This window comes from Chelonoidis abingdonii, chromosome 2, assembly GCF_003597395.2.
Source record: "Chelonoidis abingdonii isolate Lonesome George chromosome 2, CheloAbing_2.0, whole genome shotgun sequence".
In the NCBI taxonomy this organism is placed as follows: domain Eukaryota; kingdom Metazoa; phylum Chordata; order Testudines; family Testudinidae; genus Chelonoidis; species Chelonoidis abingdonii.
Genome location: NC_133770.1, coordinates 163,020,306 through 163,035,627, shown reverse-complemented (window position 1 = coordinate 163,035,627; position 15,322 = coordinate 163,020,306). Strand labels below are relative to the sequence as shown.

The 15,322-nt window shown below is 49.0% G+C and overlaps 1 protein-coding gene across 2 annotated transcripts in view; it reads right to left on the bottom strand.

The window, feature by feature from the left end:
- Positions 1–3,043: 3,043 nt before the first annotated feature.
- LZTS1 (leucine zipper tumor suppressor 1) overlaps positions 3,044–15,322 on the bottom strand; it is a 43,414-nt gene continuing 31,135 nt past the window's right edge. For both annotated transcript variants that reach the window (XM_032806048.2, XM_032806049.2), the window contains exons 2-4: positions 14,683–15,173; positions 10,826–11,647; positions 3,044–9,157 (exon numbers count right to left, since the gene is read on the bottom strand). In XM_032806048.2, the coding sequence (XP_032661939.1) occupies positions 8,480–9,157; positions 10,826–11,647; positions 14,683–15,036 (1,854 nt within the window). In that variant the 5' untranslated portion in view covers positions 15,037–15,173 and the 3' untranslated portion in view covers positions 3,044–8,479. The remainder of the gene's footprint in view (positions 9,158–10,825; positions 11,648–14,682; positions 15,174–15,322) is intronic.

Sequence of the window (15,322 nt, the reverse complement as noted above, 5' to 3'; positions counted from 1 at the left end):
TCAGTTGGAAGTGACAGAGGAGGAGAAAGACCTAAGTGCATTGCAGAGGTGAAAGTAAGCTGGTACAGTCCAGTACGGCATACTGGCAAGAGCCGGCACACCATGCCAAACCAGACCCGCTTCCCCAGGATGGCGATTTAAAGGGCCCGGGTCTCCCTGCAGTGGCTGGAGCCCCAGGCCCTTTAAATCACCATCCAAGCCCTGCTGCCGGAGCCCTGGGCTCTTTAAAGCACTGTCTGAGCCCTGCTGCCGGAGCCCTGGGGTAGTGGTGGCAGGGCTCCATTGGCGATTTAAAGGGCCCGGAGCTCTGCTGCAATAGTGGCGGCTGAAGCCCCGGGCCCTTTAAATTGCCCCTGAGCCCCGGGGCTCCCAGCCACCTCTGCAGCTGGTAGCTCTGGGGGTGATTTAAAGGCCCCGGGGCTCCTAGGCACAGCCAGAGTCCTGCTTCTTCTGGTTCAGGCCACGCCTCTTCCGGTTGAGGCCACGCCCCTGCTCAGGACTCTGGCTACTGGTAAGTCCTTTAAGTTACTTTCACCCCTGGTGTATTGGTCAATTACAGGGTGATGGCGATGTGATGAGGCTGTGAAAAAAGTCTAATGCAATCTTAGGATGCATTGGGCAGGGGCGCCCGGGGGGGGCAATTTGCCCCGGGCCCCACAGTGGCCCCTGAAGCAGGGTCCTTCACTCACTCCGGCCCCCCAAAAAACTCTCGCGGGGCCCGGGCTCCCAGAGCTTCTTCCGCTCCAGGTCTTCGGCGGCAATTAGGCGGCGGGGGTCCTTCTGCTCTGGGACCTGCCGCCGAAGTGCCCCAAAGACCCGCGGCAGGGGGGTCCTTCTGCCCCGGGACCTGCCGCCGAAGTGCTGGGTCTTCGGCGGCAATTCGGTGGCAGGGGACCCCGGCCGCTGAAGACCCCAGGCCCCCTGAATCCTCTGGGCAGCCCTGGCATCAGGTGAGGTATTTCCAGTACAGATATGGCAGTGTTATTACCATTATACAAAGCACTGGTGAGACCTCATCTAGAATTCTGTGCAATTCTGGTCTTCCATGTTTAATAAGAATGAATTCAAACAGGAACAGGTGCAAAGAATGGTTGCTAGAATGATCAGAGGAAGGGAAAACCTACCTTAGGAGAGGAAACTTAAGGAGCTTGGCTTGTTTAGCCTAACAAAAATGAAGGCATTGGGGATATGATTGCTCTCTATAAATACATCAGAGGGATAAATACCAGAATGAGAGAGGAGTTATTTAAGTTAAGGGCCAATGCTGGCACAAGAACAAATGGATGTAAACTGGCCATCAATAAGTTTAGGCTTCAAATTAGACAAAGGCTTCCAACCATCAGAGTGAAGTTCTAGAAAAGCATCCCAAGGGGATTAGTGGAGCCAAAACCCTAATTTGTGAGCTATAGAGAGCACGGTATAATGAGGTGTCCTACAGCGGTACATGGCCCATCCATGACAACGTCTAATAGCAAATGTCTCCAACAGCTGGAAATGGGACACTGGATAGGGAGGGCTCTGAGTTACTACAGAGAATTCTTTCCCAGGTGTTTGGCTGGTGGGTCTTGCCCTCAAGCTCAAGGTCTAACTGACTGCCAGATTATGGGGTCAGGAAGGAATTTCCCCCTACAATAGACTGGCAGAGACCCTGGGCTTTTTTCACCTTCCTTTGCCATGTGGGGCAGGGGTCACTTGCTGGTTTGAACTAGAGTAAATAGTGGATTCTCTGTAACTTGAAGTCTTTAAATCAAAATTTGAGGACTTCAGTAATACAGCCAGAGGTTATGGGCCTACTGCAGGGGTGGGTGAGATTCTGTGGCCTGTGATGTGCAGGAGGCCAGACTAGATGATCATGATGGTTCCTTCTGTCCTTAAAATTTATGAATCTGTGAGTGGGGTATTGGATTGTTGTGGGACAACATCTGAGCTGTCAACTCCCTCCCTTCCCACATCTGTCTGCAAAGTCAATGAAATTTGTGTTTATTTTTGTGGGGGAAATGGTAGAAGGCGTGCTAATCTCTGCTCTTTCCTCTCCATCCCCCCAAACCAATCCATGATAGCGGCAGCCCCCAGTCATCAGAATTTGCATGCAGCTCCAGCACTTGGGAGCAACCTTACAAACACAGCAGAGGGAAAAATAAAAAGTGGCCTAAAAACTAAATGGAGACTGAACTCTCCTGTTGCGTAGAGGTGGTGTTTCTCCAGGCACTTTGTCCCAGATCCTGAAAGTTAGGAGCCTAAATACTTTTGAGGATCTAGGCTCCTGTCCATCACAACCAGAGCCTGGATTCCAGTGGGACCTTGTGGCATTTCAAAACAAGCCACTGTGTGCTAGAGAGGATGCAATGCTGGCTACAGGCAAGAGACTCTTGGAATTAGGTTTAATATTTAGGAGGATGTTTGGTTCATGGATTGATTCTGCCAATGTACATGCCACTTAAAATGTCACTGCACATATTGTTTTAAATCTCTCTCTGCATCCATGCATCACTGCATGATCTTTTCCTAGCTTTTTCCTCTAGCAACCTCGGCTGCTGTGATGTAAGTCAGACTGGACAATTTGAGGCTGCTGAAGTAGCACTCATTTAAAGTTGAGGAAGAACTGTTACGGTACTGGCCACGGACTCAGGCGGTCTGGTTTCAATTCTCATCTCTGCCACAGAATCCCTGTCTGATCTTGGGCAAGTCACTTATGGCCACACTTGCAAAGGTATTTAGGTGCCTAAAGAGGCAAATAGGCACCTAGCTGGATTTTCAAAAGCACTTTGGTGCCTTGGGATATTCCAAAGCACCTATCTGCATCCTTAGGCGCTTAAATACTTTTGCAAATCTGTCCCGTAATCTCTCTGGGCGTCGGGTCCCCATCTGTAAAATGGGGATAATAATGTTTCCTTTGTCTGTCTTGTCTATTTAGATTATAATTTCATGATTGGTTATTCAACCATAGGCTGCTGGGCTAGATGCAGGAGATCAGACTAGATGATCATAGTGGTCCCTTCTGGGCGAAAAATCTATTAAAAATACCACTTAGAGAGAATGAGGATAGGTTTTACAAAATTTATTTATAATATAAATAAAAACATAAAATTACCATAGTTTACATCAGTCACCAGAAATAACATCTAAAAACCTGCAGAAAAAAAGGTAATATCTAATCTATACAGACTAAAACCTGGCCTCTCCCCTTGGGGGGGTGGGACAGCGTAAGAGTGACACATTGGCAACGCGTACGGTCAAAGACAAACACGGCATTGTGCAAAGGCAGCATCTCCAGTCAATCACATTGTACAGCGCTTGTGGAAGATACAGGGCTGGTGACACAAGAATTCCCATGGGGTGCCACTGAAGTCAATGGGACTATGCCCGTTGACTTAAATGGGGAAGGAGCAGGGCCTTAATGAGACATGAGCTGGTGCCTTGTGGAAAACTAGTCAAGGAATCTTGGGTCAGGAACAATTCTGCTCTTCTTGCTTGATGTATCGTTTGCATTTTTTGGTCCATTTGCATCTGGCGCTTACCCATTGGCCTTCAGTAGGTGTGCTGTAGCTCTGCCACAAGAGGCAGGAATTGCTGGGGGGGAAATTCTCTGGCCTGTGTTCTGCAGGAGGTCAGACTGAAATCTGGATTATTCTAAATTGTAGTACCAGAAGGGACCAGGATAAATCACAAGACTTGACCTTTAGGTTCGGAGTAGTCTTGTTCCATTATAGTTTTTCTTTTGTTCAAATTATATCCTAACCTGTCTTTTCAGAAGATATGGGTAACATCTAGAGCCTAGGGTTTGAAATCTGAAACTGGATCCAAATTTTATAAATAGCTGTTATGTTTCTAATGGGTCTATCAAAAACCACCCTGAACTTCTAGGTGTGCAGAATCCAGATGCAGATGTTGTAGTTTGACGCTCTCTCTGAAGAGATGTATCATTTACTTCCCAATCCTGTATCTGCACCTGTGTGGTACCCTGGAGACTTCAACGGGGCTCTATGTGGGTTACTGGATACAAAGCATATGTGTGCAGTTGCAGGCTCAGAGCCTTAATATGCCTGAACTTATCTGTGCACCAATGGGAGGTAAGCTTTGTGTAATACTATGCCTTATCTGTGGATTGCACTACCTACCTACCTATAATCATGAGGATCTCTCACATCACAATCATGGCCCAATCTTTCAGAGGTGCTGAGCACCTGCTGCTTCCATTAACTTGGGTGCAATTCATGGGTGCTCAACACCTCTGAAATTCCAGCCCAGGATTTGCTATTGAAGAGCAAGCTGAACACAGACACTTGGTGCCACTTTCTTACTGCTTGTTTCCTTTGATTAAAAAAAGAAGGAATCAGCACCACATTAAAATGTGGAATTCTTCCTAATCAGTGCTGCCTCTTACTTGGGCTGGTTTGCAGGATACAAATCCAGCCCAGCGGCTTTGCGTTGGTGGAAATGATGACACAACATGCAGGGGTCACGGAGAATCAATGCATGGTGGATGGGTTGGGCCTTTTCCTACCCTTGAGTGTTGGTTTCTGATTTTGGGGACTGCACAGTAAATGGGACGGTGGTAATGGCCAAAGCCTTTTCTCTAACCCATCAGAGGAAAAGACTAGCTTGTGCTGCCTACCTGTTGCAGTTGATCCAAATGTAAATAGTTTCCAGTATGACACCTGGTTTTTCTTTGTTTGGGGAAAAAAAACAAGGCACAGATTGGTTTCAGAGTTTAGAAGCTGGTAGGCTGAGGTGCTGGAAATAGAATGTAAAGTCCATTCACCTCCAGACCACTGGCTGAACTCCAGCTTTGGCTTAGGAAGTGGATGGCTCAGGGGTGACTGCCTCTACCTCATCAGTTTGAATTCATGCCCAGAGGGTCGTGGCTGAATACTGGAGGCTGTGCACCAGCCCACGTGAAGGGAGTTTGATGGATCTCGGCCCAGTTCCATTGGGGACTAATGTTCCCACTGTACTACAGACCCCACTGCAATTGGCACAGACTGGTCTCCTGATTGGCAGGCTTGGCTAGGAGAGAGACCAGCGAACCATGGAGACTGAACTCTCCTCTCATTCCTAGAGGAGCGGAGGGCACGGTGGGAAGGCAGCGTGTCAGGGACTCCTGCACTGCTGCTGTCAGTCCCGTACCTGTTCCGTGGAGAGAGGCTTCTAGCTTCTGCTGAGCTAGCTTTCCTGGGCACTAAAAATCCCCATGCACTGAAAAGGCATGCAGAGGCTTGTGGCTGAGAATTCCATTTCATTGCAGGACCTGCCCTCCCAACGGGATCAAACTGGCACCAATGTGAAGACAATGAAGCCCAGTTTGCTTGCAGCAGCTTTCGGCAGGTGCTGAGTTCGGCAGAGCTAGTTTACATGCTGGAGTTTTGTAATCCTCCCATGAAAGGCTGGAGGAAGATTTAAGCCCTGGGCTACAAAACAAAATGAAATCCTTTTCTCCTCCAAGCTCCTGTCACCAGCTGTGCCTAGAACCCACTGACCTAATGGCATGGAGGAGAATAATAAGGCAGTCAGCATTCAATAGGCGGGAAGATGTGGGGGAATCAGAGAGAGCAGGGAAGCTGCCTCCCAGCTTGACATACGATACCTGCTGAGCCAGGTTTCTCCCTAGGGTAGCAACACTGGCTTCAGAGGGGATTCTCCAGAGAGGAGCGTGGTTTGGAAATGGTAACTTATGCATGTTTTTACTCTGGAGGGTAGATCCTTAAACCCAGCTTCCTGTCTGGCATGTGGAGAAGATGGGTCAATGCTAATGCAGTAGCCTTTTCCCCTTGGAAACCTGGGCCCTGATCCCCCATTGCCTTGCATCTTTTGCAGTTATTATGCTGGTGCAAAATGGGTGTAGACAACTACCATTCTGGTATGGCAGCATTTCACACCCACTTGTCCTGGTGAATGTGACAGTACAGGACAATGGAGAATCAACTCCCTGAGCTCCAAATCTTCATTAGGTCACGTGAGAGAAGTTTCCCAGGACTCAGTTTAATCATTCACTAGCATTGGTTCACATAGCCACCCCGCTCCCTAGCTATGTGAGACTTAATGCAATTCATCCTCTGCTGAGGCCCAGGACTGGAATAATGGAGAGATGCAGGTCAGGATGGAGGTGCACGTGCAGGACAAAGAGGGAACCACAGTACCAAAGGCTCTTCTGGGTCAGGGATATGACCCAATGGCAGTGAAGGGTGGGACTGTTCAGCACTGCAATATCAGGGGTTATTCTGGGTCAAGACCTGCAGTCCCACCTTGGTGTGGGTTTCCTTATGGCTAGAACAGCATGGAGAGACGGAGGTCAGGATCGAGGTGCATTGGCTCAGCTATGTGTGGGGATTTTCTCTCTTTTCCACATGAGCACTAAAATCCAAGAAGCCAAAGAAAGCTGTAAATATTTGGTAGTGATTTAGAAGGTGTTTTTTAGGAACAATTGACCCTTGGGCCAGTGAATCTAAAACAGGTGATGGCCAAACTCCAGCAGCTGCCACCTGGTGGATCTTGACAGTAGCCAAGTTGGCCTTGACTCCACCTGTGCTTGGCTGGCATATAAAATATGGGGATCTGAACTGTAATGAGAGTATATTTAGCAGCTGTTGAGGGCCAAGCTTCTTTCTTTCTTTCTAACCTGAACTCTGATCATGGAATGGGAGGAGGGAAAAAAAGAAACAAAAAAATGACCAAAATGATGGAAAAAATGAGATGGACCGATATTTTGGTAGCTCCCAGCTCTGAGATGAGAGAGACGATGGGAAGAACACAGGGCAGGCTTTTCAAGGAGTGCTTTTGGCTACATGGCTTTGAATTTTATGCACCCAGTAAAAAGTGGGAAGTCTGTAATTCCCAAAAGCACAGACTACCCCCATCCTCCTCAGGCAACCAGACCCAAAAAGCAGCAAGGAGCTGAGCTGGACTGGTTAAAATCTGTTAAACAAAAAATATTTTAGTTGGAAAGTGGCTATTTTTCCTAAAATGGAAATCTTTGCAAAAAAAAATCATTTTGTAAAAAAAAAAAAAAAAAAACTGTAGTTTTTTTTTTTTTAAATGAAACCTGTAAACCAAACATTTGTGGATTTGGTGTTTTCAGTTTTTGTTTTTCCCTCCCTTTTTCTCCCCTTCTCTTTTTAATGACAAAAGGAGGGAGGGGGCAGGGACTGGGTTCTAAAACTGAAACGCTGAAAATTTTCTAAACTCATAATTTTCAAAACTGAACATTTGCAATAAAAACATTTTGCAAAAGCTTTAGAATAGGTGAAAAAAGGTTCCTTTTGGAAACCTGCCGGATGAAAATTATGATGAAATATTCAACGTTTTTTTGTGAAGACTCTTTTTCAGCATTTTCTGACCAGCTCTGGAGGCGAGACAGTCAGGCTTGTTAAAGTCATGGCCTCATTGGCATGAAGCAGTTTGGGGCGGCACAAAGCTGAACTGATAAGCACTGTCAGCTAGGGCTCCCTGGAGATTGGTCCTACTGGCAGTTCTAAGAACTTGTTTCTTTTTTGTCTGAGGGCACGGGATCCATCCTCATCCTCGTCCCTGTCAGAGACAGGGAGGCATCTTCTAATTTCCAGACCTTCCTCCAACATACTTACCATCATCCTGCTAGCCAAGAAGAAATGGATGGGGCTTCCTTTGGTCCCTGGTCCTGAACTAGCTAGTTGGGTGGTCATTCTTGAGGTCATGTTAACCTAAGGAGCGAAGAAGCAGATCTGAGATGCTAATCCAAGTCTCTGGCATGGCAAAAATACCACCTTGGCCTGTAGGGACTGGAGTCTGGATGGGTTCCACTGGACTCAAGCTGCAGAGGGATTAAAAACCTGCAAATCCTAGACACCAGAATCCCCTGGAGGAAGATAAACAGATTTTTTGATTGGCTCATTGTGTTGCTTAGCCCTTGGGCCCGGGCTCAGTGGTTGAAATGAGGCATTATTTCCTGTGGTGCTCAGGAGGAGGAGTGTATCCCTGGCCACTTTCTTCCAGGGACTGGACCAATGTGTTTGTTACACACTGGAGGGGGCCGGTTTCCTCAGTCACTGTGACCCAATGGCCCCTTCTGCACCCCTGGGAGATTTTGGCCAGTGTGTCACTTTATTCCCTGATTGCAGAATCATTTGCTAAACTCCTGTTCCAATCCCCAACTCTCCCCCCCACCCCACCTCCTGTTTCTCAGTCCTACAAGTGGGTGACCAGCATCCTGATGAGGAAGCATCAGACACGAAGGGCAGATGCCAGCACGTCACCATTAGCAGGAGTTGCTTTTTTTCACCTCCACAACATGACAGGCAGCTTGGGGCACCATCATGGTGCCACACCAGGGGCTCTTGAGCTGGCTGGGCAACCAGCTTGGCTAACACATACATGGCTCATCCAAACTGTATATGGGCTGTCTGGCATGAACAGACCCATGGGGCTGTGCCGCTCAGTCCTTGCCTGAAAGAGACACTCCTCCCCGCTGCTGTGAGGTGGGGCGGGGGAGAGGCAGCGAGTCTCGTTAGATCTCCGTGGCTATGATGTCCTCATAGGGGACGTCGGTGCCATGGATATCCAGGTCGATGGGCTCTCTGCCGTCTCCCCCAGCAGCCAGTTGCTGGAGCATCTTCTCCATGTTCTGGTTCCTTTTGTACATGTGCAGGTAGCTCTGCTGCAGCTGCTTCTGGTAATGGATCACCTTCTCCTTCTCCTCCTTCCAGATCTGTCGCTCATGCTGGAAGCCAGAAGTCATCTGCTCATTCTTGTCTCTCTCCTCCTTCAGCTCCGTCTTCAGCTTATCCACATCCCCCTGCAGGGCTTGGACATCCTCCATCATCCCCACAGCTGGGCTGGCAGAGGCCATCCCATCCCTCCCATCGCTCCGTTGCTCCTTGAGGATGGTCAGCTCCGTCCGGAGCTCCATAATCTCCTGCTCCAGCAGGTTCACCTTCTCCCTCAGCAGCTCTGACTCATTTCTCTTGCGCTGGAGCTCGTTCTCGCATACCTCCAGCTCCACGGCCTTGGTGCGAAGGGAGTCTTCCAGGTCCTGGGTTTTCATCTCCAGTCCCTCCATCTTCCCCCTCACATCCTTCAGCTGGGCTTTCAGGCTGAGGATCTCGCTTGTCTTGGCATTGAGCTCCATCTGGGAGTCCTTCAACTGCTGCTTCAGGAGGGAGATTTCACCAGACTTCTGACACACCTGTGGGTGGACACCAACCAGCCAGCATTAGGGCCACTGCTGAAAAACCATACACCAAAGTGGTACAAAAACCACCATGTCGCTCACCCATGCTCCATCCGATTCCAGTCCATGGCAGAGCTGGGAATAAAACCTGAAGGCCTGGCTGAGAAACTTTCTCTCAGCACAGTTCTACACTATTCGTTGGACTTTTAGACCCAGGCACCATCCCTGAATATTGCAAATAGATCAGTGACACCCAAAAATAGCTTCACTGAGGTGAAACTCAGTCCCCAGAGTGGGGCTTATGTAGTGCCTAAACTTTGTGCTGGGTCTCTGCAGTGTATGTCAGGATCAAGGCTGGGATTGTCAAAGGAGCCTATGGGGGCTAGGCACTCAAATGCTACTGAAATTCAGTAGGCACTGAGCTCCTATCTCCCTCAGAGCCAGATTTCCAAGGGCTCGGCAACCACCGTTCACCCAAAAGCACAGGGCTAATTTGAAAACCTGGCCCTTAACAGTATGTCTACACAAGCTTGTGTTGCTGGGACTTGCGCCAGCATGCTCCACACAGCTATGTGAATGTTGCAACACAGGTAAAGGCTTCGGGGAACAGTGTGAGCTTGGACCCAGAGCCTTGCTCCCAGCTCGGTGTAGGCACACCCCGAGATTTTCATTTTTGGGGTTTTCAGTTTAGGAACAAATCAGTAGAAATATGAAAACAAATCAGCACATGGGGCTGGGAAGGGCTAAAATCAATTTTGATTAGCTGCCATTTCTAATGTACAGATTAGTCCATCAATAGCAATGGCTCTGTACATCCATTTGTAATGGACACGTTAACATATTTCATTCATGCTGCAGGGAGGGGAATGCTGCTTGAGTCTTCAGCAGCTTAGCGTTTAAAAAAAATAGGTATCAGATCAATAAGGAGATTATATAAAACACAGGCATGCAGTGGGAAGGTTTTAATACTCTGATAAATTGACCAAGTCAAGCCCAGGTAGTTACTTAGCATGTAAGTAAAGCAGCTTTATAGTTCCTTGGGGGATGAGGGGGAAACAGTCTATCTGGAAGAATTGTGTGATTGGCTGTTTCATTAACTGAATTATTTTAATAACAGGGTTTTTTAAAATGTCACTGTTGTGTCTTTAAATGATGTGAGATGCCAAGATGTCACAAGGGGCACAGGATCAATCAAAATCAATACGTTACAACGCCTCCACATGCCCGGCAAGCAATAAAAATGTCTTAAAGGACATAGTCTCTGTATTCTGTGCCCACAAATAACGCATCCACGCATACAGCAGATAACTACATTCACAAATTGCTCCAGCATGACAACGTTCAGTGCAGTATATGTGAGCACAGAAAAACAGGCTGGCAGCCAGAGAGCCCCCTTAATCCAAAGGCAACTGACATTTATTTCAGTAAGCGCTAGTTTGGGCCTTAGGTGCCTAAATACTAGAATGCTGGAGGCTTCATAAATGCGACAGACAGTGTGAAAGAGGTCAGCCAGAAGCATTTGTAGACACCAAAAAGGGTAACTGTGCAATCACCTGTTTGCACAGTTACTGTCTCTCCATGCCTATCTGTGAGTGCAATCTCATACCCATTTTTTTAATTTTTGCAGTCACAGCAATTTGGACCCTGCCCCCCTTGTGTATTCAAAACAGAGCACTGCCTCACCTCCCACTGAGTTTCTTCCAGCGCTGGGACAAAGCTGGTCTTCTCTTTCTCATAGGACCTCAACTTGGTCTGCAGCAGGTCTTGCTCCTTCATGAGCTTCTCCAGCTCCTCACGAAGCTGCTTCCTCTCCTTTTGCAACTGGAACACTTGGAGGTGCAGCACCTGCTGGGTCCGCTGCATCTTCTGAGAGGTTTGCTTGAACTTGTTGTTGCATTTCTGCTTCAGCCCCTCCAGCTCTTCCTTGCAGCGCCTCTGCTTTTCTTCATAGGCCTGGCAGGAGGTGGCCTCCTTCTCCTCAAAGCTGCACTGCAGTTCCTGCAGCTCCCCTTCCCTCTCTAGCAGTTTCTGCTCCAGCTCCTGGATGGTGGACTCATCTGTGGAGATGGGAGACCGGATGCAGGAGGCTTTCTCGTGGTGGTGGTGGTGGGCAGCTTTTCCAGGGTTGAGGATCTTGTTGCCGCTGTCGGAGAAGGACAGCGCCTTGAGGCTCATCATGTTGCTGTCTTGTATGATAGTGCACTGGGTGATGTTGTGGGCTGAGCCCCCGAAGCGGCTGATGGGCCCCATAGGGGTGACCAGAGGATCCAGCTGGTAGCTGCTGGTGGTGCTGTGGGTTGGGAGGCTGGACATAGAGTTCCTGCCGGAGTCCGACAAACCTCCAGAGCACAACATGGGCTTGAGTTCTTGATCTTTAGCTTTCTCTGGAGGGTGCAGCTGCTGGGAGATGTGGCTGCCATTTTCCGGAGAGGAGTGGAGGATTGCACCTGAGCGGGGGATCACTGGCTTGAAGGCAGTTGGCCTTATAACACCCTTCTCTGGGCCCTAGAGAAAAGAGAGATTCTGATCAGTGCGTACCCAAGGCCTCAGATCTTACTCCTTTCTGCTTAATCCCTTGTAGGTTTTCCAATGCCACCCTCATGAGGGCAGGGTCCCTGGCAGCTGAGGCTGCAAGGGGGTCCCAGAGCATAGCAGAATCCTGTTGGCTGACTCACTGCAGGGCTGCCCCACTTACGGACTGAAGAGGCAGGCAGGGAGATCCCCACCTGTGGAATTGTGCTGGCCTGCGTTCTAGTGCGTCTCCAGGAACTGAAATTAGAGGGAGGTGTTCGAAAAGGACTAAATTGGCAACACTGCAGGTAAGTAGCTGAGCACTGGGGGAGCAGATAGGGGATGTTCAACGTTCCGGAATCAGCTTAGCCTCTAGCCACTCTCCTCCCTTGGGAGCTTCCTTTGCTTCTCCTCTCTCAAGGACATGGCTGCTGTTTGTTCCTAGATGCACTGAAATACCCTGCATCTGCTGGGTCTAAACAGTGCAGCCAGCAGGGGAAGGGATGTTCGCGGTACCTCAGGCTTCTCCTCCCATTGCTTCCTTGGACGGACGGTGCCCTGGGACAGACACAGCTCCTGGCAGCTCAGCCAAGGGATAGCATTCTCTCTTGGCTCACCCCTGGAGCTGCTGCCTACCCCAATGAGGGTTGGAGCTGTGGGATGGGAACATGCAGGGGGAACGCAGCAAACCCAGTCACTGAAAAGGAGAATGTAGCTGGCTGGTTAATAAATAATTGTCATATTTTCAGGGATCTCAAGTACCTTCCAAAAGAGGGAGGTGACGTTCCCCCCATTTTAGACAATATGGGGAACTAAGATCCAGAGGTTCAGGAACTTACTCAGGACCACGCAGTGACTCAAAGGCAGAGCTGGGAACAGAACCCAGGCTCCTGCTTTCCCCAACAGAGAACACTCCTCTCCCAAAGCAGGGAATGGAGCCCTGGCGCCCAGTACCCCGTGCCTGGTGCAGTCATTTGCACCAGGGCAAAGCAGGGAGAAAACTCTATCCCTCTGATCTCCTGGCATGTTACACTCAGTTGGCATTGGTGCAAATAGCAAACCAAGGGGCAGGATTCAGAGCCCAGCGGCCCTGATTCACAGGCCCCTGATGTAATCACTAGATCCTGGGTTCATAACTGGGGTGTTGTGACTACTCTCCCTTTCTTTAGGGCTAGGTGGGAGGGGAGTCCCAAAACTATTTGCCTTGTAACATGGGATCATGGTCCAGAGATTGTTTGGCAATAGTGGATAAGCCATGTTCTTGGGCTGACTACCAGTGGGTAGATAGCCTGTGTCCTGTAGCACTGGGCCAATCTTTTAATTATTTTGACCATCTGGGGATCACGAGCTCTGATTCCTGAGGCAAATGTGTACTACTGTTTACATAGGGCCTTGCTCCCTTGCTGGCCTGGGTCCCTAGGAGGGATTGTTTGGCTCATTCCTGTCACTAGAAGAGCTTTGCCGTGAGGGCCCTTAAAGCCACACTTGGTCATGGAAATGTTTCAGTGCAGGAGCAGAGGGAAGCTGTTTGTAAACTGCAGCTTCTCCAGCGGCACAGACAGGGACCTGCTATCAATCTAATTCCTGACTCTGGACATCAGAGTTTGACTGGAGCACTCAGCTCCTTTGTAACCAAGTTCTTGTTTAAAGAGTAGCAGCCGCCTTGTAAAAATCTTCCTCAAGTCTCCTCTTTATAGACTCTTGTGTTTCGCCTTTGTTGTACATACATACCCTCTGCTACTATAGTATATGAGCATCTCACAATCTTTAAATGTATTTATGCTCACAATGCACGGTGAGGTAGGACGCTGCTATTATCTACACTGTACAGATGGAGAACTGAGGCAGCGAAAGACTAATGGATGTGCCCAAGGCCACACAGAAATTCTGTGGCAGAGCAAAGAACTGAACTCAGATCTCAGAAGTGCTAGGCTAGCACCGTGACCTCACAACCATCCTTCCTCTTTTGTGTCAGATCTACACAGTGTTTTTATTTCTCTTTTCTCTCACTTTCATTGTTACCAGGGCTGGCTTGCTATGTCATGTCACAGGCCTCAGTCACATGAACACTGAGCAGCCGTGAAGCTATTAGGGCTGGGGGAATCCTGGCAGTTTCAGTTCACAGTGAGGTCTGGCAAATCTTTTATTTGGTTTTAAGTCCACACAGGTTTCCCTGCCTGCCTCCTGAGCTTCAGTCTGAATCTGAATGAAGCCAGCAACTCAGTGCAAAACTCAGCACAACCAGCTGAGTGCCACCAGGGTTTCCACCTGAAACCCCGAGGCTGCACAGTGACTATCTGGGAGCTATAAACCAGTCTCAGGCTAACTTGAGCGAAGCTTCTCAGGAAACTGGTCTGGGTTTGGAGTTTGTAATGAAATCTCAATGTCAAACCCCAAGAATGGTTTAGTTTAACAATTCTGCACCTCTCTAGTGGTCTTCAATCGGCTGGTGGAATTGGGAATTTTGTTTCAGCAAAGTGACTCTCCCAAAGTCAACCAGTGGCAGAGCTGGAAATAGAACCCAGGAGTCCTAATAGGGTGACCAGATGTCCCAATTTTATAGGGACAGTCCTGATTTTTGGGTCTTTTTCTTATATAGGCTCCTGTTACCCCCCACCCCATCCCAATTTTTCACACTTCCTGTCTGGTTGCCCTAAGTCCTGACTCTGAGTCTTTTCTAACCACTGGGTCACGCTGACAGTCCTAACCCCTTGTGCTGCCGTAATCAAGGGCTCTCCCTTAGTTAATCTGCAACTGGTCATATCCCACCCATCCCTAGGTCTTCTCTGCTGTAGAGATTTGCCCTGATTTCAGCCGTCGCTGTGGCTGCACCTAATGTAGACAAGGCAAATGGTTATATGCTGCTACTGTATTTGCACAGCTGCAGCTCCACTGGTGCAAATAGGACAGCCTGTCTGCCCTAAAGGCTGCATTAATGCCACTAGCTATTCCACAGGCTGAAATTGGGGTGATTCCCCCAGTGCAGACAAGGCCTTAGACAGGGTGTGACTGGTCTCTACGTTACTAACCAGTTCCAGCTGATTGGAAAATGGCATCAGTTTCTGAGGAGTGGGTGTGCCAAAGTCCATGCCAGTTGCCCCTGCCTGGCTGCCCAGATCCCCGCTGGAAAGTGATGTGTAATCCGTCCGGTGGGAGCTATGGGCTTTCTGGCTGACCTTGATGTAAAAGAAGTCCTCATTCTTGTTGCCTTTGGAGCTGGACTTGTTGTGGCTGGAGTCTTGAGAGAAGCCAAACCTCAGCAGCCCATCTGAATACCTGTTCAGCTTTTTCAGGTGGGACGACTTGCGGAGCTTGTACTGGGAGGCCCGGCAGTGCTTGCTGTGAAAGCTGTGGCCAGAGATAAGGCTACTGACGCTCCCCATGATGCTCTGGGGCTGATGGCATGTAGAGGAGAAAGGAGACCCCAGGAGTGTCTTCTATGGTGGCGTCCTGGCTAAGGGTGGAGACAGGTTGTGCTGCAGTCATAGCAAAAATCTCACTGTACCCAGGAGCTGCAAACCTGTGGGAGACAAGAAGTGAATGCAGCAGAGAATCCTGTGGCACCTTATAGACTAACAGATGTTTTGGAGCGTGAGCTTTCGTGGGTGAATACCCACTTCGTCAGACGCAGTGGGTATTCACTCATGAAAGCTCACGCTCCAAAACGTC